Raw genomic sequence first — 24,006 nt, forward strand, 5'->3', positions numbered from 1 at the left:
CAAGGAGTCCCACCTTCATGGTATTAACTTCTCCGTCAGAGTGACCTCGGCCCCAACCACCGACATACCCACTGTGCAAGTCACATGAGCGTAAAAACAGAACCACCACAGCTAAGGTGAAGACCGGTGGCTTCCAGCTTTACGATAAGCTGTTGGATTCTACCTTAAGATGGCACAGCTGATATCATCCCCGCTCCAGGGCCACTGGAGGGACAGGAGTGGCAGGCAGCCGGAAGCTGGGCAAAGCTGGGGTGTCTTTGGTGGGAAGATACAAGAACGGGGATTCCCAGTGTCTAAAATACCTGAACAGCTGGGCCGAATCTTCCCAAGACTCTCTTGAGGCCACATCAGTGGCCTTTGCCCAGGTGCCTTGGGCTAAGCACATGAAAAGCCCTGGGCCCTGTCACAGGCATGCGTGGTCCACGCCTCAAGGAAGGGCCGCAGGATCCTGAGGCATGAGGTCGGGAAAGAGCCCAGGCCACTATCCACCTGAGACCTCCTGGTGCCGCCCAGGGCTCCTCTTCTTAGGACAGCAGGACCAGGGCTCCCAAATCTGTATTTTTTAAAAAGATCCCAAGGTAATTCTCTTGCTCTACACAAGCTTCGGGAGTCACTGGAAATGTGGACCAAACACTGCTCTCTTTGGAATCAGAAAGATCTGGGCTCAAATCCCAGCTCTGTCACTCATTAGCTCTGTGATTTGGGCAAACAACTTAACCCCCTGAGCTCCAGTTTCCTTACCTATACAGTGGGAACAATAATGCCCACATCATAGGGTTACGCGTGGGACAGGTGCCCCTATAGTACATTGAGGCCCCCCATCTTAGCACAGGTCCCATGCTGTAATTGCTGGTTTACTGGTCTAGGCGTCCTGTCACTGGACACACGGAGAGCAGATGTCCTGTGCCCTCTCTCGTCCCTGGCATTCAGCCCAGGGTCCGGCCTTGGTAGGCACTCACTACAGTATCACTGTTGAAGAAATGAGAATGTGAGGATCGATAACACATGGGAGGTGGCTGCCCGGGTGACAACTCACAGTAGGCACTCCACATAAGTTCCCCTAACACACACAAATGTAGATTAAAAAAAATACAAGCAGTAGCTTTCCTAAGGGGGCAGTTCCCTACCTTCTCCCTGCCCCTGAATTAAAACTATCCATTTACAAGAATCCTACGGGAGCACAACTGTTTAAGAAATATTGGCTGAGGAAGGAGAGGCCAGGGCTGCTGGATTCCTGTCTGTACCGACCTCCAGTTTCAGGAGTGCAGGCCACAGTCTCTAGAGGCGCACAGTCCCAGCTCACTGTGAAGCTCGCGGCGTCCCCCAGGAGAGGCTTCTGTGGTCCGACGGCCGTCACAAATAACGGAAGCATTTCTGTTCTCCTTGGAGTGGCAGTTGGCAGTGGCAAACAGGAAGCTGTCTTGAAGCAGGGTGTGGTTCTTTCTGTCCTCTCAGTGTACATGTACGGAGACACCGCTTATTTTGCCCCCTCCAGTCCCCTTCTCTTTCCTTCTGCTCCTTTTTTTTTTGAGGAGCAGAAGGTCTGAATTATTTCGGTGAAAACACAGCTTTTTACAAGATTGAAGACCAACCATCACCACCGTACAAACGAAAACCAAGGGTAGGAAGGAGTCTAAAATACAGCAAGGGTCTATTTCGCTACCATCAGCTACTTGCTGGGGACACCGAGTGAGCCCCCGGCTGTGCGTGAGTGGGCCTGAGCCCTCCCTCGGTTTCCCCGCGGGCACGCAGGAAACCAACCCCGCTAGAAACCAGGCCAGGTGCGCTGCCAATCGTGCTCGGGCGCCGCCAGTCCGCCAGCTGGCCGGCCACCAGCGTGGACTCAGGGACCACTGTGTGCACACACCGGACCGAGGACCATCCGCGACGAGTAAAGAAGGAAAAACCACAGGTTGCCAGTTTCCAGCAATTTTTGAAGTTTGAGTGAGAGAGACCCGAAACATTGCTGAGCACCGCTTGCATATAAAAATGACCAAGAAAAATCAGTAGCGAGTAGGTAAATGCATCAAGTGTGTTTGGAGCTGCACATAAATGCAGAGGACTGGTGGGGACGGGCTGGTCAGGTTCAGTGCAGCTGCTTCCCAGGGCTAGGAGAGGTGTGCTAGAAAATTTTCCACCCCACTCCTCCCCAGGCCCCGAGGCTGGCGCCTCCAGAAGGCCTGTCCAAAATAGACGGGTCCCCAACCCAGCCTCCTACTCCGGACCTCGTCCTCAGGCAGCAGCTCTCCCCACTCCGCCTCAGCCCTGTCTCAGCGCCAGCCCACAGCCCAAGGGCACCGCCTAAGCTCCGCCGCGGGCTTGCTGAATGGATCGTAGGCCAACAGCACGCTCTGCTTGCCGTGACCTGGGCCCAGCCCCACGCCATCCTGTGTGGCAAGCGTGCCCTGTGCTCACACTTACACATCCCAGGGAGACAGCCTCGCTGTTTGGATAAGGGGGCTGAGCCCGGGACACGCTGGGCAGCGCAACTCGTGCGAGCCGTTTCCTGGCTCCTGGCTGAGCGCCCTGGCCAGTCAGAACGCACCGCTTCCCCTTTAAGAGAGCACGCCCAGATGCGATTAGGGAAAGGCAGAAAGAAAAGCCCGGAAAGACCAGGGTCGTATCCCGAATTTGGCAGATGAACTCAGGCGCGCGCACGCGCGCGCGCACACACACGGATCTGAGCAGCCTCCGTATGGGAAGGGTCAGGGCCTTCCTGCAGCCCGACTGCACGATGGCCCCTGCAGGCTTCCCCGGGGACCAGGCTGAGGCCAGGGGCCCACGCAGCCCGCAGGGGCCTCAAGCCTTTCTGCCTCCTTTTCCCTCAGGGCCTGTCTGCCCTGATGGGCAGAGTCCACTGCAATACCCAGCACTATGCTTTGGAGAGAGTAGAGACGTCATTATAAAGATTGAAAATTACTTTTGTGGGACATTTTAAGTATGAATTCAAGCGGAGAGTTTTCATTCATTCCTTATATTTAGAAAGTTTATTCCCTGATCTTGGCAAGGGATAGTAGATTTGGGGGGGGGGATGTCTAAAAAAGACAATGGGTCCCAAAAGGCCACATGCTGTATGATTCCACCGGTACAAAATAGCCAGCATAGGTAAATCCATAGAGACAGAAAGCAGATTAGTGACTGCCAGGGGCTAGGGAAGCAGGGAGCGGGGAGTGACTGCTTAAGGGGTACAGGGTCTCCTTTGGGGGTGATGAAAGCATATTGGAACCAGGCAGAGGTGACGGTTGCACAACACTGTGAACAGACTGAGTGCCACTAAATTACAATTCAACTGAGCGTGCCCCCTGCACTCAACACCACCAGAGGCGTGGACAAAACACCTAGGCCACCCCTCCGGCCTGACCTCTGGACACACCCCTACCCTCACCCCAATAAGGAACAAGCTCATGCGCCCCCCTCAGCGAGCAAGCAAGCAAGGGAACCTGTTGCTTGATCTTGTTAGCCCCCTGCTGCAGCAGGGGTCCCAATAAAGCCTTGCCTGAAAAAAAAAATTACAATTCAATGCTTTAAGATGATTAATTTTGTTATGTGAATTTCACCTCCATTTAAAAAAACAGCAGTTTAGTGTGTTTTAGGTATTTTTATTTTCTTTTATCTTCTACTAGGATCTCTCCTATGTTTCATCCAACGTTTCTTTGTAAAACCTGCCTATTACCTGATAAATCTTAAGTTAACCCTGGCGGAAGAGTATACGCCTTTTAATAAGGAAAAATAAAAACAAACCTCGAAGAGATAAAAGCTTTCCAAGACTCAGAAGTAAGCCTCTACTGGAGAATTTCAGATCATGGGAAGATGGCATCATCTCAGACCATGGCACGTAAGCTGGGCAGTGCTAACTTGGCCTTTGTAAGGCTGTCTCGGGTTGGGACCATCTCCAGCAGCTTGATCATATAACCAAAGCCAGAGAGAGGGAGTCTCCCATGGGAGAACTATTCAAGGAGAACATGATTTTGGGTCTCTGACTTTGGGCTTCCTTTTCCCCTGTCGCAGAGAGAGTTTCTTCCCAGAATATAGCAGAATCTGTTTCTGGCTGGGAAAGGGCTAGGCCGCTTGGCAAAGCAGGACTGGTTTCTACAATTCCATTTCTTTGGAATGGAGCCAGTGGGAATGAGGGGGTGTGACTCGACCACCCACCCAACCCAGCCCTACAGAGAGGGCTGGAGACCAGGTAAGGCTGTGCGCCGTATCCTCCAGACTCTAGGCAAGAGAGTCAAGGGCTCATGGGCACACTTCCCCTGCTCAGGGGACTGTCAAGAGGAGGCCTGCTGAATGTTGCAATGCTCAGAAGAAGCACAGATGAGAGAGCAGGCTCTGCGGCCCGGGAGCCTGAGTCTTCCCAGAGACAGCTGTGAGCGACTTTCCTAGTATCTGTTTGCTGAGAGTGCCAGGATGACCTGGGGGACAGAGATGTGAACAGCTTCCACGCGCCAGCTCTCCCAGAGCCCTCTGGTCCTTGTGAAGTACCTTCCCTTCCCTCTTGCACTGTTCTCTCTCCTCATCTCAGGCGCCTGGTAATAAGTAGGTGGACTAGGTTTTCAGCAAACAGATGGCTTAAGAAAATAAGATGGGGACTTCCCTGGCGGTCCAGTGGTTAAGACTCCACACTTCCACTGCAGTGGGGGCGGGTTGGATCCCTGGTTGGGGAACTAAGATCCGGCCTGCCGCGTGGGGTGGCCAAAAGAGAAGAAAGGAAAAGAAGATGCAATATTTATACTGCTCTGGCATCTGAGGAGCCGCAAGTTTAGAACCTTAATGCTAAACACAAAAACAGGCTGGCTCAACCCAATTAAAAAATGGGCAGGGACCTGTCTGGTGGCGCAGTGGTTAAGAATCCTCCTGCTAATGCAGGGGACACGGGTTCGAGACCTGGTCTGGGAAGATCCCACATGCTGCGGAGCAACTAAGCCTGTGGGCCACAACTACTGAGCCTGCACTCTAGAGCCTGTGAGCCACAACTACTGAGTCCGCGTGCCGCAATTGCTGAAGCCCACATGCCTAGAGCACGTGCTTCGCAATGAGAAGCCCACTCACCGCAATGAAGAGTAGCCTACGCTCGCCGCAACTAGAGAAAAGCCCGTGTGCAGCAACGAAGACCCAAATGCAGCCATAAATAAACAAATTAATTTTTAAAAAATGGGCAAAGGACTTGAACAGACACGTTTTCAAAGAAGATAATCACATGAAAAGATGATCAACATCATCAGTCATCAGGGAAATACAAATCAAAACCAACAAGATACCACTTCACACATACTAGGATGGCTACATATATAAAAAACAACAACAAAAAAAGCCCCAAAATGGAAAATAACAAGGGTTGGTGAGGATGTGGACAAACTGGAACCTTTGGACACAGTCTGTGGGAACGTAAAATGGTGCAGCCTCTATGGAAAACAGTATGGTGGCTCCTCAAAAAATTAAACGTGGAATCACCATATAATCTTGCAATTCTTCTCCTAGGGTACACACCCAGAAGAACTGAAACAAATCCCTGTATGTGAACGTTCACAGCAGCACTATTAGCAATAGCCAAAAGGCAGAACCAACCCAAGTATCCATCAATGGATGAATAAATAACAAATTGTGGTATATACATAACACTGGAAAATTATTCAGCCATAAAAAGGAGTGAAGTACTGATACATGTTACAACATGGATGAATCTAGAAAACATTACGCAAATGAAAGAAACCAGGCACAAAAAGTCACATATGAATTCTATTTACATGAAATGTCTAGAATAGGTAAATCTACAGAGACAGAAAGCAGACTGGTGGTTGCCGGGGACCGAGGGGAGGGAGAGGGGGAAATAACTGCTTAACGGGTATGAGGTTTTATTTTGGAGTGATGAAACTTCTGGAACTAGACAAAAGTGGTGGTTGCACAACACTGTAAATGTACTCACTGCCACCCAATTGTTCACTTTAAGATGGTTAGTTTTACGTTGTATGCATTTCATCTCAAAAACAAAAAACCCCCAAACTCTGCAGAAAGTAAGGGCCAAGACAATCCACAAACAGAAAAATCAGTTTCAGAATAACTGAGTTACCTTCAAAAGCCTTCTTGGAATCACCTAAAGGAAATAATCTTTAGGTTAAGGTAACTAAGGCGACCAGCAGGAGAGAGCACATAGGCACTCACTCCAAATCGGAAGTCCCTAAATGTGACCGATTCAGGTCCACAAAGAAGTGTTAATTTGTCTTGAACAGACAGCTGCTCCCACCACCCCACACACGGGCACGAAGGCTGCCCTGGCCACTTACAGATGGGACTCTGAGGCACAGCTCCCCTCTGCCAGCCCCCTCATTCCCGATACAGCCATCACTTCCACCGAAGAGACTCAGGTCTTAGACCATGAGGTTGGGACAGGGTCACAGACTCCCAAAAAGCAAGAAGAAACCCCACAGGTAATCGTTCTCTGCTACCCGCTGCTGGCCCCTTCCAGGGCTGTTAGCCTCTTCAGAGCTGTAGCCAAGGGGTCACCCAGCCTGGCTTCTTCTCCACTGCAGGCCCCGAGCTCTCCAAGTTCACAACAGGCCAGAAAGCACCACCGCGGGACAGTCTCCCCTACGTGAGCTGCTCTGTGATGCCCGCACATCCATCCCATTTCTGCCCTGTGGGGGTCACCTTGAACCAGTCCAGTTTCCCTTCCATAGGACACCTTGCCAAATGTTTGTTCCCCGAAACCTCTTTCTCCGGGATAAATACTCCCAGACATCTTTTAAAATCACTCCTCACAAAAGGTCATTTTCACTATTCTCCTGATCTCTGGGTCCCCTTTGGCTCTGACTGCGCTTCCTAAACTGTGCCACTCAGAAGGGAGAACATCACAGGTAAAGTCTGGGCAGCTCCCAGCTGTCTGTTCTGGGTATCATTCTCCTGTTAAGGCCACCAGACATCCAAGCTAGATTTCTTATTTCTTTAAAAAAAAAAAAAAAATATTTATTTATTTTATTTGGGGCTGCGTTGGGTCTTCGTTGCTGCGAGCGGGCTTTCTCTAGTTGCGGCGAGCGGGGGCTACTCTGTTGCGGTGCGTGGACTTCTCACTGCGGTGGCTTCTCTTGTTGCGGAGCACAGGCTCTAGGCACGTGGGCTCAGTACTTGTGACTCGCGGGCTCTAGCGCGCAGGCTCAGTAGTTGTGGCGCACGGGCTTAGTTGCTCCAAGGCATGTGGGATCTTCCCAGATCACGGATCGAACCCGTGTCCCCTGCATTAGCAGGCGGATTCTTAACCACTGCGCAACCAGGGAAGCCCTAGATTTCTTATTTCTGAGGGCTGCATCACCCGAGTCTTATTTCACATGCTTTACTGCCAAGCTGCTTATCCACAGGTGTCCTTTACAAATGTCATCTGGTCGGAGTCAGTCCACTGCTCTGGCCTCGGGAGATCTTTCTGGACTCTGACTCATTAATATAACTCTTCTCTCTCCTAAATCTACTGCTTGAAAAATTGGATAATCCTGCCACTAATGCTATTCTTCTTCCAAATCCTCCTTTATAATGTGGAAGGGGACAGGGCCAAGCGTGCAACTCGATCTATCCCCCAGGGTGACAGCGACCTGTGCACAGTACTCCAGAGGTGTGACTCTACTGAGCTACCTGCCATTCAGGGCAGGTGTGTCACTTGGCCACACTTCATCTTCACTGGTACGGATCCCATGGATGACTAACAAATGAGGCTGACAACAGCCCTCCTGCTACCAGCGGTTGAAGGACTAAAAGAAAAGCTCTTAGCAGTGCCTTGCACACGGTAGGCAATCAAATGTGCCTTTATAACTGACAAGAAACACAATGATAGAAGAAAACCGGTTTTCCAACTCCCAAACTACCCTCCTTACTGGCAACCAAGTATAGACATTAGGCAGCTGAAATCGATACAAAAAGAATCGGTGCCCAAGGGCTGGTGTCTGAATCCCCACACCCTCCTTCCAGAATCTCCACGCTCTGAGGTTAATAATATCACCCTTCCAAGGCTATAGGAAGGAGTCAATGAGATCAGGCATGTAAAAGAGGTTTAAAAGTTGAGTCAGGCTATGCAAACATAAAAGAAAAGTATTATGATTATTACTGCTATAAATCTCTCCAAGATACCACTTCCACTAGCAGAAACCTGCCTGTTAAGCCAAGGAAAAACCGACACATGCACTCAGGCTGCCAGAAGGCAGGTCTTTCAGCTCAGAGCAGCTGAACTCCTGCAAAGCAACTTCCCTTTCCCAAGGATGGCAGGACTGAGAGGGTTTGACCAATTCAAATGCAAAAGCCCAAGGGCGAGGATGACTGGGAAACTTTTCAGTATTCACTGCCATCCTTCTCCAACACAAAGGCCTGTGGGTTCCCTTCATGGCCCTTCATTCACTCTGGCCACGAGGTTATCTATACAGTGGGATGGGGGCACCCGTAGTCACCGCTAGCTGAGAGGCACACAATCCGACACACACCTCCAACCTGAGGCCTTCAAAAGGTCAGTCTCCAATCCCATCCCAGCCTGACAGACAGGAGGAGGAAAAGGGGAGTGTGACAGGGGCCCCATCCATAGGGGCAGATTGGAATCAAATCAGAACAAAGAGTTTCTTAACCTCTGCACTGCAGCTGGTGCATCCAGTTTGGATGGGGGCACTGAGAAGGCGAAGGTCTGATGGATAATGTGCGTGCCGGAGCTTGGGCTCCCCAGCTCCACCGTGCAGGCTGAGCCCCCATCCCATCTTTATACTGGGACCAAAGGGCTCGACCTGTCCCCACCAGCTCAGCGGGGCTACCGTGAGAAAGCACAGGCCACGCTCTAAACCGTGGAAGACCGAAAACAAGTCTCATCGTTATTCTCCGCAAGGTTAGAGGAAAAAACTACACAAAATACAAAATAAACCACCTCACTTTATAGAGATGAGAGAAACATGGAGGAGAAAAAGAAATCCACTCGTGGCAGCCCTGGGCAGTGAGAATTATGTCACGCCTCGGCCTAGGTCACATATACTACCTTGGAAATTTCCGTTTCGACTGTCCATTTTCATTTCATGTGTTAAGTTGGTGATGCTGGGGTGGGTGGGTAGTGGTGAAGTTTGTCAAGGAGGGACCCACATACCTGGATCAGGGGAGACTCCCTGCTCAGAAGGCCTTTCACAAGGCCCAGATGATGGGCCTTTGTGATTTGTTTGGTTTAAAATATTTAAGCCGAGGCCCAGTGAAGTGTCTCATTTACGACGTTCTTCCTGGACCATTAGACGGGGATTCCACACTCTTACGCTGATGAACGTGCTACGTAGCCATGCAAATTCCGGGAGCGCAGACACGGAGATGGGAGGTGCTCAAGGTACGCTCTCAAGGGCCGAGTTAATTACACAGCCATTCAGGGGGCAAAGCAGACCAATTTTTAGCCGACTGTCTGGTAAATATTATGGGAAGCCTTTTCATAGAGTGCTAATGCGGGCTTAGTGATTTCGATCGTGCCTGGCTTCAGTTCTCACGCAAACACGCACGCGGTCCCCAAAGATGCTACCGCCAGAGCCAGAAAAATCAAACAGATTTCAGCCAATATGCTATCTTGCCGTTGAATATTCTTATTTCCTTTTAGTACTATAAACCCTTCAGTATCACTGTCATTTACATGAGGACAAACTGGAAAACCCACTCACTTTCCAGCGACCGGTCTTCCTCTGCCCCTCCCCCAGGCTCTCGGCAAGTCCCGCCGCCCGGCTTCTGGGCCGGCTGCACTGCTCCCCAGGGTTGGACAAAACCACCACCACGAACCCATTTCGGACGTTTGAAACAATACCCAATCACTGCATCCATTCTCCCAGAGCGTCCCAGAGGAAATGGCATCATTACTTTCATTTTACTCCGTTTGTGACCAACCAAAAGCAAACAACGCGTCCTGAGACAATTATCAGGGTATCTGATGTCGGCGGCTGGACAGTATGCTCGGGAATGTTATCAAATGACCTCGCGGAGAAATTAATTTTCAAGAGCTAAAATAACCTTCTGCTGCACATGCCCGGCCGTTTCTCTAAATGCAGAAACGGATTTCACTTTCAGCAGTTAGAAAACTCTCAGGCATGCCCGTTTTTTCAAAAAAGTCTATAAATAACCCAGGATCAGCAAAATTTATGCAAAACATCCTGCTAGAAGAAATGTAAACTAAAACCACTTACAGAGAGACTCGGGCTGCCAACTTAATCTGATTCTACGACGACTGTAAACACGTTGCACTTTTGGAACCTGAAGCGATCCATATTAGCACGGATGCCATCACAGAAAAGAAAAAGAAAAAAAAGGAAGCAACCGCCCCCTTCCCACACTAAACAACAACAAAAGCCCGGCCCCCAAACAGAGCACCGTGATTCGGGGTTCGGGGTTCTGCACGGTCCAGGACCCGACGGCTGACCAGCTGCAGTCAGTACCAGCTTGCACACGCCAACTGTTTTGACTACAGGCACTTGTTAAACACAGAGTTTCAGGTCCTACCAGTTGGACACCAGAAGTTCATAGAACTGACCCAGTGCCAAGAACAACAAGCCCAGAAAGCGAAACGGCTGCCTCGTGCGCCGTAGTTTTTGTTAACTGTTTATGCAAGCCCCAGAGCAATTGGGTAACAATTAAGACAACCAAACTTAAATAACAAAAGCAGAAGATTACCACCTCGAAGGAAATGTAGATGTTAGCAGATAAAGGTCAGACTTCAACCGAGTTTACTGGTGGGGTGGGGGGGGCGGTTTCGGAGAGAACCGGGTGGGGGGAGGGGCAGGTGTCACATGACGAACTGCGGTTATTAGCAGAAGGAACTGGGTGCTTCCTTGAAGCATCTTTTACTTAGAGGTTGACTCAGATTTTGCAAATGCTGAGGCCTTGGTACGCATCTGGGGTGATTGCAGAAGCACTGGAACTTGGATGTTGGTAAATCCCATAGGAGAAAAAAAGGGGCGTGCCGAATGCAGTTTTTGAGACTCGGAAAGGGACTTCCAAGTTCCCTGCTCGGTGCAGCGAGGCCACTGAGCCACACAGGAAGCAAATGATTGAGGCACATAAGAAACAAATGGAGGGATAGCGTCCCTGGGCTTCTCTGATCTGGTCCTGACAAAGGTTTCCCTTTCCTCTTTGAGGTTAGGGCTGCTGTAGCCAACCTTCCTCCCTCATCCAGACTGGAATCCGTGTTCTCTTACAGGTAACAGTGAATCGAGTATTTTCATTTGGCAAAAATAAAATAAAAAGGAACACTTAAATCACGTCTTTAACAAAGTTTTTCATTTCTTTCCCAGAATGCATTAAGCACTATTTCATTTTTGGACCAAGACAATTGACCAGACGAAACTTTAGAATTATCTGAGCATTTGAGAAAAGTGATTTCCAAGAGAATTGGGCTGCGAATGTAAGAGTGAGAGATTTTTAATTGCTGAATGGGTTCAAATCTAACCTCTGCCCCACCCCCTTCCTATCTATCTATCTATCATCTACCTATCTATCTATCATCTATCTCTGATTTGAATAATATGTTGCTCCTTCCCCACTCCAGAGGTTTAGGGGAAAGTAATGAGTAGGTGGAAACAGGTTGCTTATAAAAACCATCGTAACCACAGGCCAGGTTCATGTTTATTCTGGAGAGTAAATGTCGTTCCCCTGGTTCCGGGGGTCACCAGTGCAATGTGGTGGATATGAACCCACACAGTAGCTGCGCCTTCCCTCCCAAAGGAACCTACATTTTCTTACAAACTATATGCAGACATGGTTTCACTGGGATCTGAAACGGAGCCGCCCTGGAGTGAAAGCCAGCAGTTTGCCTGACGGATCCAGAGACAAGAGCACAGGCAGCTTGCAGCCTCCCAGACAAAGGAAGGCGAAGCGGGGGGGAGATGTTGGGGGAGGGGGAGAGAAGAAGGAGGGAAGGGTCGGGTGGGACAAAGTAAGGCTCACACCAGCCCCCGCCCCCTGGATTGACAACTGACTTCTTAAAGCGACCCCAGAATCTTGTGAGCCAGGCCTCTCACTTAGAACTCCACGGCTTACGTGTCTCCTCCCTGCGCATTCTATTATTTGATTCTCAGAAACATCCTAGGAGATGAGAGAGGGCAGGTATGATTATCCCTATTTAACAAAGGAGGAAAACGGAGGCTCAGAGAAGCCTTGGTCTCAGCCCCACGAACGGTGACTGTGCTGGTGTGGTGCTTTATTGCCTGCAAAGCGTTTTAAAAGTAGTGGGCTTTATTATTCCCATTTTCACAGACAAGTAAACTGAGATTTTGGAGAGGCTACAAATCACATCCAAGGCCACACTGCAAATCATCAACAGCATCAGGTCTCCTAACTCCTAACCCAGTCCCCCCTGCTTGCCTCTATCATGTTTCCAGAACACACAATGATAGAGCTGAAAAGGCCAGTAAAGTTGTTTTATTATGAAAGCACAGCATCTCCCTTGATTTTCTCAAACCTCCCTGTCTCCATGGTTTTTCAGTTCACAGATTGCAACTCCCTGAACAAGGAGGTTTCCTCTCCACACTGTGGGGAGAGCTCCGGCCTTCTGCACTCCCGAGCTATTATTTCAACGCAGAGCAAACACCTCCACCCAGTTTGCACTCTGTCTTCCTTTGATTTGATTAGTTCACCCACGTGCTAATCCCTGGCTCCTCACCTAACCCCAGTCTAAGCAGCCACCGCAGCGGATGCCCCAGCAGGCCTGCCAAGCTGTATATTACATAGCCTGCATCTCCAAGGTGTGCCGTCTCGTATGTAGAAGGGATCTGGCTACATCTTTTCTCCAACATGTGTTTCAAAGTTACGCTTTTGCTGGGTTCTTTTGTTACAGAGGCTGATGAAAATAATGGACCAAATGAAGGCTGTCACTGTTAGGTTCCTTGCCTGTGCCAGGTGGACACACTCCCAGCTTGACAGAGGGTGACATTAGTATTCTATGACACCCATGAGCGGGCTCATTGTAGGTCTGGGGCGTTTCCTCTGAGGAGATAGGGTAGTGAGTTTGCCGTGGGGTTTGTAGGAGTGAATGGGGACGTTTGTCAGGAACCCAAGCACTCAGAGACATGATCAGAGATGCCAAATGGGGACTGCAGGACGGGAGAGGTCAGGAGGTGATGATCAGAAAGTTCTAGAATGTTTTGCTGCCACTTTATGAACCTACCTCTCCCCCTTCTTTCTCCCTGAAAACACAGCACAACAAAACATAGGACCAAAAGCCAGGGAAGCTGGATGCCAAGGTGGACTTCATGTTGAATGTCACTAAAGCAGCCTAGGTCATGAAGACTCATCAAATCCACGTGCCTCTGTTGGTGGGAGAAGCTCTGTGATTAGATGCAATGCACAGGTGGCACCTCCCACCGGTTTATTTGAAGTTGTTTTCGTAACCACAGGACATTTGCATCCATGCTGCCTGAAAAGAATATGGGGCCTGGGTAAATCAGAACAGTCTCAGCAGGAAAACTCGCTTGCTTACAAGACACAAAGTGAGGAGAATACTTCCACGTACCTTGTGACTCCTCTGAGCACAGAGATCTTTTTTTTTTTTTTAAAGTAGGACAAACGGTTTGACAAGCACTGACATATGTAGGGAAGACAGGATAGGCTATTTAAAATCAGAACTCCTGAAAATCTGAGAGGCATGGCCTCCAAATCAGTAAAATTAGTGACAGTGGGCTAATAGAGGAATATGGAATATTAGCGTTAATTAGTTGTTGTAGCTGGTACCGGTGTGCTTAGGTAGTTCTATCATAGGCCAGACAAACAGCACTCTGCTCATGGATATGGTGATTTTGGGAAGGCTGGTGAGTACAGTACATCCAGCCCGGAGGACGACAGTGATGGAAACAAAGCTGGGGTCCCCTGCCCAGGCTCTGGGCATTTAGATGCCCCTCCAGGGAAGGGAACTGCATCAGAGTACATATACAGAGAAGGAACCTGGGCAGGACCCAGTACGGTCTTAAAAACATGGCCTGGATATGTGGAGAGCTGGTCAAAAAAAGGACGGAGGCCTGAGCTGTCAGGAGACAGAGAAGTAAGGTAAGCATGGCCATGACTGTGGCCGCCATTGGCTCCAGAACTGACTTCACCCCTGATGTTGCCCTGTAGACTTCCAGGTCAGGACCTGTGGCTCAGCTGGGCACTCTTCACTTTTGCCCTGTTACCTGGGTTCATAGGGACTGGACCAGGCTGCCCGATCGTACCTGGAATTGGCTTTTGGCCTAATCCTTTGTAATGTGGACTCATGACCAAAGCCATGGGTACAGCTTTGCACATATGGGGCCACAGACCCTAGATTCTTCAGGAGAGAGCCAGTTTCAACCAGCCTTAGCTGGTACTGCACCACAATTAGAAAAAATGACTTTATATTTAAGGTCAGTAAATGTGGGTTGACTAAAGTGTGAACCAATGGACCTCATGTTCCTTGAGGGCCCATTGTGAGTCTCACTTATCTTTGTCATCCAGTGCCTGGCCAGAGCCTGGAAGGCTTGCTATATGTTTTAAATAAAGGTTTTGAATGAATGAAGTTCCACTTAATGTGAACCATCATGAGAGATGTATACCTTATTAGGTACACCTGGAAGGTGAATATCTTTTTGTTAAGTATGTATAAAATTTGGTATTTTAATTAATTTTGTTTTCATTAATTGTTTTTTTTAAAGTACAATGTTTTATCTTATTATTATTTTTTCAGGTTCCCTTTTTTCCCCCCCAGTCAAAGTTGGTATTTTTAAAAGTTGTACTGTGGTTCAAGTTAGGGAGAAGGTAGAAAGGCTTTCCACTTAAGAGTAAAAATACTAAATCTTCAAAAAAATTGTAGCCACTTTGTAACAGGAATCTTTCCAAAGATCTTCATTCTCTTGTACTTTGTCCTCTTAAATGGTATCCTTTGAACATTATTTGATCTTTTTTTTTTTGATAACTCAAGGTCACTGTTAAGGGCATTCATTTCTATACTTTGCTGCAAAATAGTGATATCAGGGTCTACCATAGCTTTCAAACTTTTGGACCCTGATCCATCTTAAGAAATGAATTTTACACGGCAGCAACCTAGTATGCACATATGTATGGGATAAAAATTCCAAAAGGTAAGCTTTATCTTTACTAAGTGAAAACCACTCGAACATTTTCTCTTGCTCATTCCACGGTTTAAAATGTCGGTCAGGGATCCCTGAAGAGATCGCCCCACCATCACGAGGGGTACCTGTGGCGTACAAGCACCAAGACAGCACACGGGGCTTTTGTCCCTGCACAAAAAGGGCTTCAGCGTTCCCACTTTCGGCCTTTTACTTTTTCCTCTGCATCTGGCGCCACTTTTATTTTGTCAGGGCCTGACTCCACAGTCCTAGTCCACAGAGTTCTAATTTGCCAAACCTGGAAATCAGACCATCCAGCTTGCCAGTATTACATCTAAACTAAGTGTAAAGTATTGCTCCATGAAAGCCTGCGGCGTGCCCCATGGATGCCTCGTGGGGCTGGGTGTTCTTATGTGCTCAGAGATCCTGGCGGGGCTCCCAAGAGCTCTGCTCAGTGGCGGAGTTCCTGACACTGAGGTGTTACTGGATGCGCCATGTGTAAACGCCTGTGTGTGAACGTGAGTGTTTCTCCTTTGAAAGGAGTATTCTGATGACTGAGCCTCAGGCTGGAAGGGCTATTGAATAACAGAGGCTCCTGGCAGCAACGTAGCTTCGTGAACGACCAGCTCTGGGCTCCAGTGTATGAGGAAGTATTCCCTAAAGTAACTGACCCTACTTCAGGCAGTTTGTAACAATGCAGCATTTCCATTTGGACTCTGAGCTGCCCTTTGCCCTGTAATTTACAGCTCCTCCTAGAGTATACTTCAGCTCTAAGGAGTCTTCTCAGCTAAATGCAAACTAATATGTATATGAAATGCCTCCTGGTGGAATTTTGAAGTGGGGTGTGCGTGCGTGCGTGCGTGCGTGTGTGTGTGTGTGTGTGCGCGCGCTGAGGGGGTAGATATATTGATTTTTAAAAATTACAGCAAAGGGGGTAGATACTGTGCCCTTAAAGAAACGCAGATAACAAGCAATCAGGCACTGGTTAAATAAACTATTGGAATGCTGGGAAGCTATAAAAATGATGATGTAGATCTATATTTACTGAAATGTGTCCACAATAATCGTAGACGGAAAAAAAAAGTGGATTTCAAGGCAATGTCTATAATAGGATTCCACTTTTATTTTTTAAAATATAAAATATATGCACACAGATACACATGTACAACACACAGACAAACACATACATATAGAAAAAAGACTGGAAAATTTTACACGGAAATACTTTTTTTTATTTCCTGATATGTTGGCAGTTTTTACAATGCACTAATTTTATAATAAGAAAAAAAAGCAATTTCACTTTGAAAAAGTAAAATTCTACATTATTATGCAAAACAGTACTTCTGTTTGGGGGCACCCCACCCCATTCTCACCTCGTGACTGTTCCCATGGGAACACTGGCTACATCCACGCATCCATCCACAGGGCAGCACACACAAGCTGAGCTTTCACACTCGCCTCTCACTAGTTACGACGTCTCCTCACACTTTTGAAAGAGTTCTACTCATATATAGAGGGGTAAGTTGAGTCTTTATTGGAAAATTTTCACATTAATGCACATGAAGGCAAAGGAAAGGCTTGTGGTTTTACTTTTAAGGGTCATGTTCTCTTCCCTGATGGAATTAGGGGAAATGTAAATCCCCAAGCAGATGGCTCTGCTAGTCACCTCTCTGGCAGAAACAGGCTACCGGTATCTCCATTCTCCAGGAAGACAAGGAAAGAGCTGACGCCATCTGGATTCTGAAGCTAGTTTTCTTCCAAGCCAGAGTCGATTCAAGGCATAAACCGACGTTGGATTTAACAGGAACAATCCCTAACTTGTGTTCTCTCTACAAAGTGTATTCACATCCAAGGGATAACATTCACCTTCATAGTGTATTCACATCCAAGGGATATCGCCCCCAAAAATGACTAGGAAGGAGGGCAAGCAAGTGTGTTATTCTCAGTTGACAAATGAGGAAAATAAGATTTATCAAGGGGAGGCAGTTTGCCCAAGGCCACCCTATTAGAGACAGGCTTCAAACCCAGTTCTCCTGGGTTTGTTCTCCATGTTTTTTGCCATTGCATTCTCTCTATAAGCAGAATAACCATATAGCTATTATCCTAACTGGACACTTTTGAAAGTAAAAAGCGGTGCATTTAAGCATGGGCCCCAGAGCATCAGGTACAAATTGTGACTCTCCCAGGCAAACCAGGACTTATGGTCACTTTAGATATAATCCGGCCCTCTCCCCCGCTGCTCCCCCCATCATACCTTTTGAATAGGAGAGAGAAATGGAACATGGTTACATGTCTAATTTACCTTAAAGCACTTGGGTGCGTACATAAATAAATACAAGAGAAAATAAGAGTACTTGAATGTAGCTGGTGTTTTATTGTGTTATGAACCAGTTGGTCTAGGCTGTACCTCTAGGGGTGATCAGCTCACATGCTATGAAGAATACAAAGTCTGGATTCGGCAGCTGCTATAACCCGAGAAGGTCACACTCCAACACTGGCTCCTTTAAGTCCTTTGGCTCTTTGGATAAACGTTCTGAACATAGAAAATGGGCTTTTGTTGCTGAAACTTGTGACTTAGTATAATGAACGCTAGAAATGGGTTCTTACTGGTAAAATTCAAGGTGTTCAATGCATGTAGCCTGGCAAAAAATCTTTAGCGACCTCCCTACCCTTGTGTAAACAGGGCACTTGAGGCTGCCCTGTGTGCAGCTGTCATATTAGGAGGGTTGAGGACAGCATGGTGCTGACTCAGGGAAACAGTCCTGTCTCTGGAATATTGCTGCAGCTGCCTTGAGGGAACCGTTTCTACAAGGTATGGTTGGAACAGCTCGATGGAGAGAGGGCTGGGGCTTCATCAAGTTCACCAAATAGGTTGAGTGAACTGTTTTCTCCCTACCTGATAAACATTTGTGTGATAAATGCCTGTACCTGCGGCAGACTTCAGTCTAACACTCTCATTCGTTACCGCCTGGTGGCTAGGCTGTTGGGTAGAAGCTAAGTCTCACCACCTCAACCTATTTCTACCAAAAAGAGCCAAGAGTTGTGCGTGGTCAAACCAGCCCAGGTCAGTCCAAACCAACATCCCTCTCGGGGAGGCTAACACAGGTAGATTTCAGCACAGGATCCCTTAACACCTGGTCCTCTTTGCCAGGTTATGAGCTTCCTGAAAGGGAACACCAGCTCTGTCTTGTTCACTACTCGAGCCCTTAGCCTCACACAGTGCCTGCCCATAAAAAGCGTGTGATGGGTATTTGTCCAGTGAATGGGTAAATGAGTAGGAATTCTGTTACTTCTAGAATCGATTTCATTAACTGTAAGCCGCGATTGTTTGTTACTCCACTGAGGGCAACTGACCCTCAAAAATCATAATCCATTGCTTGCCCCGGATTAAGTTAGTACCTTAAAAAGCAATAGATAAACTGGTATAAAAACCACTGGGATTACCTTGTTTTACTCCTCACCGAAATGTGATGAGATTGGTATTATCATCCTCATGTTCAGATGAGGAAATCAAAGACCAGAGAGGCTAAAACTTAAGTTAATAAAGCCAGACCCAAGCACGCGCTGCTACCCAGAGGTGGCCGTCACTCAGCTTTGCAGGGATTTTTTTCTTTTCTTTTCCTTTCTTTTCTTTCTTCTTCCCCCCACCCCCGTTTTTCTTTTTCTTTTTCTTTTTTTTTAAACTACTTTTACTCTGCTTACTTTATATCATGCTATTGAACACACATCTTTTTGGCACTTCACCTTATTATTATTTTTTTAAATTAATTGATTAGTTTTTATTTTTGGCTGCGTTGGGTCTTCATTGCTGTGCCCGGGCTTTCTCTAGTTGTGGCGAGCAGGGGCTACTCTTTGTTGTGCTGCGCGGGCTTCTCATTGCAGTGGCTTCTCTTGTTGCAGAGCATGGGCTGTAGGCGTGTGGGCTTCAGTAGTTGTGGCTCGCGGGCTGTAGAGCGCAGGCTCAGTAGCTGTGGCACAGGGGCTTAGTTGCTCCGCGGCATGTGGGATCTTCCCGGACCAGGGCTCGAACCTGTGTCCCCTGCATTGGCAGGCGGATTCTTAACCACTGCGCCACCAGAGAAGCCCTCATCTTATTTTATCAAATGTTTTTTTCTGGGAGGAAAGCTGGATGGATGTTGGAATATATGAACCAGCTTTCTGGCTCTTCTGCTTTTAATTATTTGGATTGACACGTGACACTGAGGGATGTCTAATGGCCTCTCGTGTCTTTGAGCTGCGGGAGAATCTACCACAGCTCTGCTGGCCTCCAGGGCCCCAGGCCCTCGGCGGCTCATCCGATCCCCTCCCCATCCCCCCACCCTGGACGACTGAGAGCCTTTGTTTTCTGCCTCTGGGCGCTGGTGCGCAGGCTTCTCTCCCTGGAATGCTTGTCCACCCTTTTGTTCTTCACCTTGGCTAACTCTTTGTTATTTTTCAAGACCCAGTTCAAACATGACCACATTTGGAAAACCAAGGAGCGCCCTGTCACCCTGCACCTCTGCAGGTCTCACGGGAGTCCCTTCTCAGTGCTCCCAGGCACACTGCACACACCTAGCGCGTGGCTCTGGAGCCACCGATGGACCCGCCTCTCTCTTCCTCTGCGCCAGCAAGAGCCGAAGTCAGGGGCCTTGCCTTAGTGCTGGCGCGCAGCAGGCACTCAAAGTGTGTTAGAGACAGTGAATGGATAAATCAGGAAATAATTAGCCAACTCACAGGAAAGCACACGAAAACGCAGGGGTCAGCAGGCCAGCAGTTTCCAGAGGTCTGAGGGCCAGCTAACCTTAATTACTTGTTTTAGCCAGTGGGCTCCGAAATAATTTTTGAAGCCTAAGGGAATGAGAGTGGGTTTTTACGAGAGGCAACAGACTATTTAATTCTGAGCGCTTGACTCCCTTGCCTGTTCTAGAATAAAATCTCTGGAGAGATTTTCCCAATGCAGCTAGGTCCCACTCCCTGATGCTGGGCCAGCCGCTGGCCTCCCCTTGGGGGCTTGGGGTGATCAGAGAGCACCCACATGACAGGCTGCACTGGCAGCTCACAGAGCTCTCGCCGGCTCTGGGTGCCCATCTAAGCCAAGAAGTTAGCAGGTCCCAGATGCAGGCCAGCACATGACCTGAGCAGGGCCACAGCTTGAGCCAACCGTGGGCCTTCAGCCTAATGAAATAAACAATTCCCAGCATAGCCTGACCTTTCAGAATGTAATGCTTTCTAACCGCACTGTGTAGATAAAAATAATTTAGTGATTTCCTCCCACTAAACTCTTGGGCACAAACCAAGAAATCTGCAGTGTGGCTGCTCTGATGCTACTGTACAATTGCAAGTATTTAGGCTTCTCTGGGTTCTTATCAGTGTTTATCAGCAGGGATGCACCTGGCTTTTTTAAAAAAATTAATTTACTTATTTATTTATTTTAAAAATTTTTGGCTGTGTTGGGTCTCTGCTGCTGCGCACGGGCTTTCTCTAGTTGCAGTGAGCGGGGGCTACTGTTCGTTGCGTGCGCGGGCTTCTCATAGTCGTGGCTTCTCTTGTTGCGGAGCATGGGCTCTAGGTGCACGGGCTTCAGTAGTTGTGGCACGGGGGCTCAGTAGTTGTGGCTCGTGGGCTCTAGAACGCAGGCTCAGTAGTTGTGGCACACTGGCTTAGTTGCTCCACGGCATGTGGGATCTTCCCGGACCAGGGCTTGAACCTGTGTCCCCTGCTTTGGCAGGTGGATTCTTAACCACTGCGCCACCGGGGGAGTCCCGCACCTGGCAGTTTTGGTGGGATAATTCTTCCCTGGGTGGAACCACCCCATGCACTGCAGAGGGTTTAGCACCTCTGATCCAATCGACGATATGACAGCCTCAAAATGCACATTTTCAAGCATTCCTCGGGGTGAGAGGAATTGTGAGTACTGGGATGCCCTGTGGGGTTAGCTGTGATTCATTTTGCAGCAGGAGAATCTTGGAAGGACTGCAGAGGCCACGCAAACCAGGGGTGGGTTGGGACAAGGCCCAGGGAGTCAGAGCACCTGACCCAGGGGATACTCAGACCAAGCGCTGTCTTTGGGAGAAACCAGAGGTCCTGAGAGCGGTGAGGATGCCTGGGTGCCTTGAATGAAGAAGTCAGGCCAGTGAGGGAGTTGGCCTCACAGAAGCAACAGATTGGAGACTGAGCAGAGGTCAAAGTGGTACAAAAGGGACAAAGAACGAGCGGGGAGAGGGGAAAAGCCAGGGCAACGGCTCTGAATGTCAGCTACAGTCAGCATCCATCTCTCAGCCTTCAGGGGCATATGTAACAAAGGGACCCAGAAGGCCACTGATTCTGGACAGCACTAAGGCTTTGAAGGTTTCATGTACCAACGAGCTCTCCTCCCTTGCCTGCTCTTAAGAGAGCAATGGCAACCCGACAGCCACCCTATCACTGCCACCAGCACCTCTGTGTCACATCCTGCAAACGTGACCCACCGCAGACAACTCCCCAGTCACTCAAAGTGACCTTCAAGGGCATCTTGATCACAAAGGGGGGAGAAGCTCTAAAGCCAGCCAGGGAGAAAACCCCGCCAAGGCGCCGGGTAGGGGAGCCATGGGCACAGGACTCAGTGCCAATCATGCCCGTTGAACGGCTAGATGCTCAACAGCCCTAGTAGGGGGGCAACGGGCAATGTTGCCGGGAAGCTACTTATTCTTTTGTCTCATCTTCCTCACTTGTTTTAAATGTGTTTTAGCTTTTGCTCTGTTGTTTGCACCTTTACAAGCAGCCCTAGGTCCTTCTGCAACAACGCCGGGTCTAAATAAATAAAGCGAAGAAATAAGATATGTGACGGCACCGTCAGCACCGCCAAGCTGAGCGTGAAGTGTGTGGGCTCCGATCTAGGAGCCAGGAGGTGTTCTGCAGAAGTGGTGCAAGGAGGAGGGGAAACTCCCCGCGTGTCCTGGAGAATATAGAGGAGACCGGCCTGGACCCTGGAGCCTGGCTCCTGCCTCGTCCCTGCATCGAGGAGTCACAGGGCCTCACACAATTTACTACCAGCTCAGCCTCAGTGTCCTTGTCTTTTTTTTTTTTTTTTTTCCTAACATCTTTATTGGAGTATAATTGCTTTACAATGGTGTGTTAGTTTCTGCTGTATAACAAAGTGAATCAGCTATACGTATACATATATCCCCATATCTCCTCCCTCTTGTGTCTCCCTCCCACCCTCCCTATCCCACCCCTCTAGGTGGTCACAAAGCACCGAGCTGATCTCCCTGTGCTATGCGGCTGCTTCCCACTAGCTATCTATTTTACGTTTGGTCGTGTATATATGTCCATGCCACTCTCTCACTTCGTCCCAGCTTACCTTTCCCCCTCCCCGTGTCCTCAAGTCCATTCTCTGTCCTTGTCTTTAAAATGAAGGATTTGACTGGATGACCTCAAAGGTCTTTTTATGCCCAAGCACTGCAGCTCTAAGTGGCGCCCACACTTGGCTCTATTCTTTCCCGATACACTGCACTTCTCCAAGGGAAGTGGGCCCATCAGGGCTCCTTCCAGAAATGTTTCAGTGTGTGATGACAAATGTCAGTTGTACCAGTCACCTGAAGAGATAACTGGTCACTCCAAAGAGATTAATGCCCCATGAAAAGAAATTGGGGCACTACTCATTTGGGGGTGTGGGAAGCCAGGCTTTCATTGGAAAATTTAATGATCAATTTTCCCATTGTAAAAATGGGATAAAGACATTGGCCTTTATCTCCATCCACTGATCAGGTAGTAAGTTCCCTCTTAAATAAGTTCTGTTATGGAAGGTAATACCACATCTGTTTGTACAGTATCTGTGGCTGCTACAGCAACCATTATTAACAATCGAAAGAATATTATTAAGCATATGCCCAGGAAATGGAAGCATTGCTAATGTTCTTGGACATTCTTCTCGTAGCTGTCCATTTAAGACTTCAGCCTTATTTTGGCTCACAAACCCGAAGTCACCATTCCTACTTGTACACAGATGGCTTCAGACACCTGTTGCTTTTAGGGCACCTGGTTCAAAATGTTGGAGAAGAGTGCCCTATGGCAGTGCTTCTCGAGCTTTAGTGTGCACATGGATGACCTGGGGGTCTTGTTCAAATGCAGATTCTGATTCTGTAGGTCAGTGTATTAGTCATGCCTTTTTATTTTTCTGTATTTCTGATGCTCTGACATCTTAGGGCCTTGCTGACCCTGGGCTGGCCAATTTCTACAGATAGGAAAGGACGCACACCTGCAAGTGTACTTTTCATATGCAAAGCGACACATCCAAAGCTCCCCACCCCTCCCCTCACAACCAACTCTTTTATCCAGCTCCTACCCACCAGGCCACTACTCCCCTGCCCCAATCACCCCAGGGTCGGGTACCAGACAAATGGAGACAGCCCCTGCGTCCCAGAACCTGCTTCAATTATTCAATCCAGCCAATCCTAAGCCTGCTTGTTCCGCCTCACGCATTCCTTTCCGTGGAAACCACAATCAAGGCCCTTGTCCATGTTTTCCCCACTCCCTCTGCCTTCTGACTGACCCAGGTGCTTCCCTGTGTGGCCCTGCATGCCTTGGGATGCCAAGTCTCTTGGGAACTGTGAATAACAAAGTGTCTTCTCAATGGCAATTATCTCCTGATCTCTTGGCCTCACCATGTCTGAATCATAATAAAACCTACATCTTCAAACAGCCAGGGGTGGGGCCTGGTGAGGCTGATGCTGCTGATACGAGACCGAGACCGGCACTTGGTGCAGGAAGGCTCTACATTACTATGCTCCTGTCACGAAACAGGGTGCTACAGCTGGGCTCTGAGGGGAATAACTGCACTGTATACATACATGTCTGACTGCATCAGAGCCCAACGTGCTGCAGGAATGAACTGGGCAAAGTGGCTGAGGCCACTGCAGAGAGAGCCCTGGGGATAGGTGCTAGCGCTTCTGTCTTCCTTCCCAAATGATGTGAGATCATGAAGCCTTCCTAGATAGAA

General features: G+C 48.5%; 1 protein-coding gene across 7 annotated transcripts in view; it reads right to left on the reverse strand.

Moving 5' to 3' along the window:
• The window catches only part of ATXN7L1 (ataxin 7 like 1), a 242,304-nt gene that overhangs the window by 60,859 nt on the left and 157,439 nt on the right, over positions 1-24,006 (reverse strand). The window contains exon 1 of one of the 7 annotated variants that reach the window (XM_060107829.1): positions 2,422-2,507. The exons of 5 other annotated variants lie outside the window; for them this stretch is intronic. Coding sequence is in view for 1 of the 2 variants with exons in the window: in XM_060107825.1 (XP_059963808.1) it covers positions 1,249-1,462 (214 nt within the window). In the remaining variant the exon portion in view is untranslated. Of the gene's footprint in view, positions 1-1,248; positions 1,524-2,421; positions 2,508-24,006 lie in introns of those variants that run through there. One more of the 7 variants, XM_060107825.1, reaches the window with a different exon arrangement.

Source organism: Mesoplodon densirostris, chromosome 9 (genome assembly GCF_025265405.1).
Source record: "Mesoplodon densirostris isolate mMesDen1 chromosome 9, mMesDen1 primary haplotype, whole genome shotgun sequence".
NCBI lineage: Eukaryota > Metazoa > Chordata > Mammalia > Artiodactyla > Ziphiidae > Mesoplodon > Mesoplodon densirostris.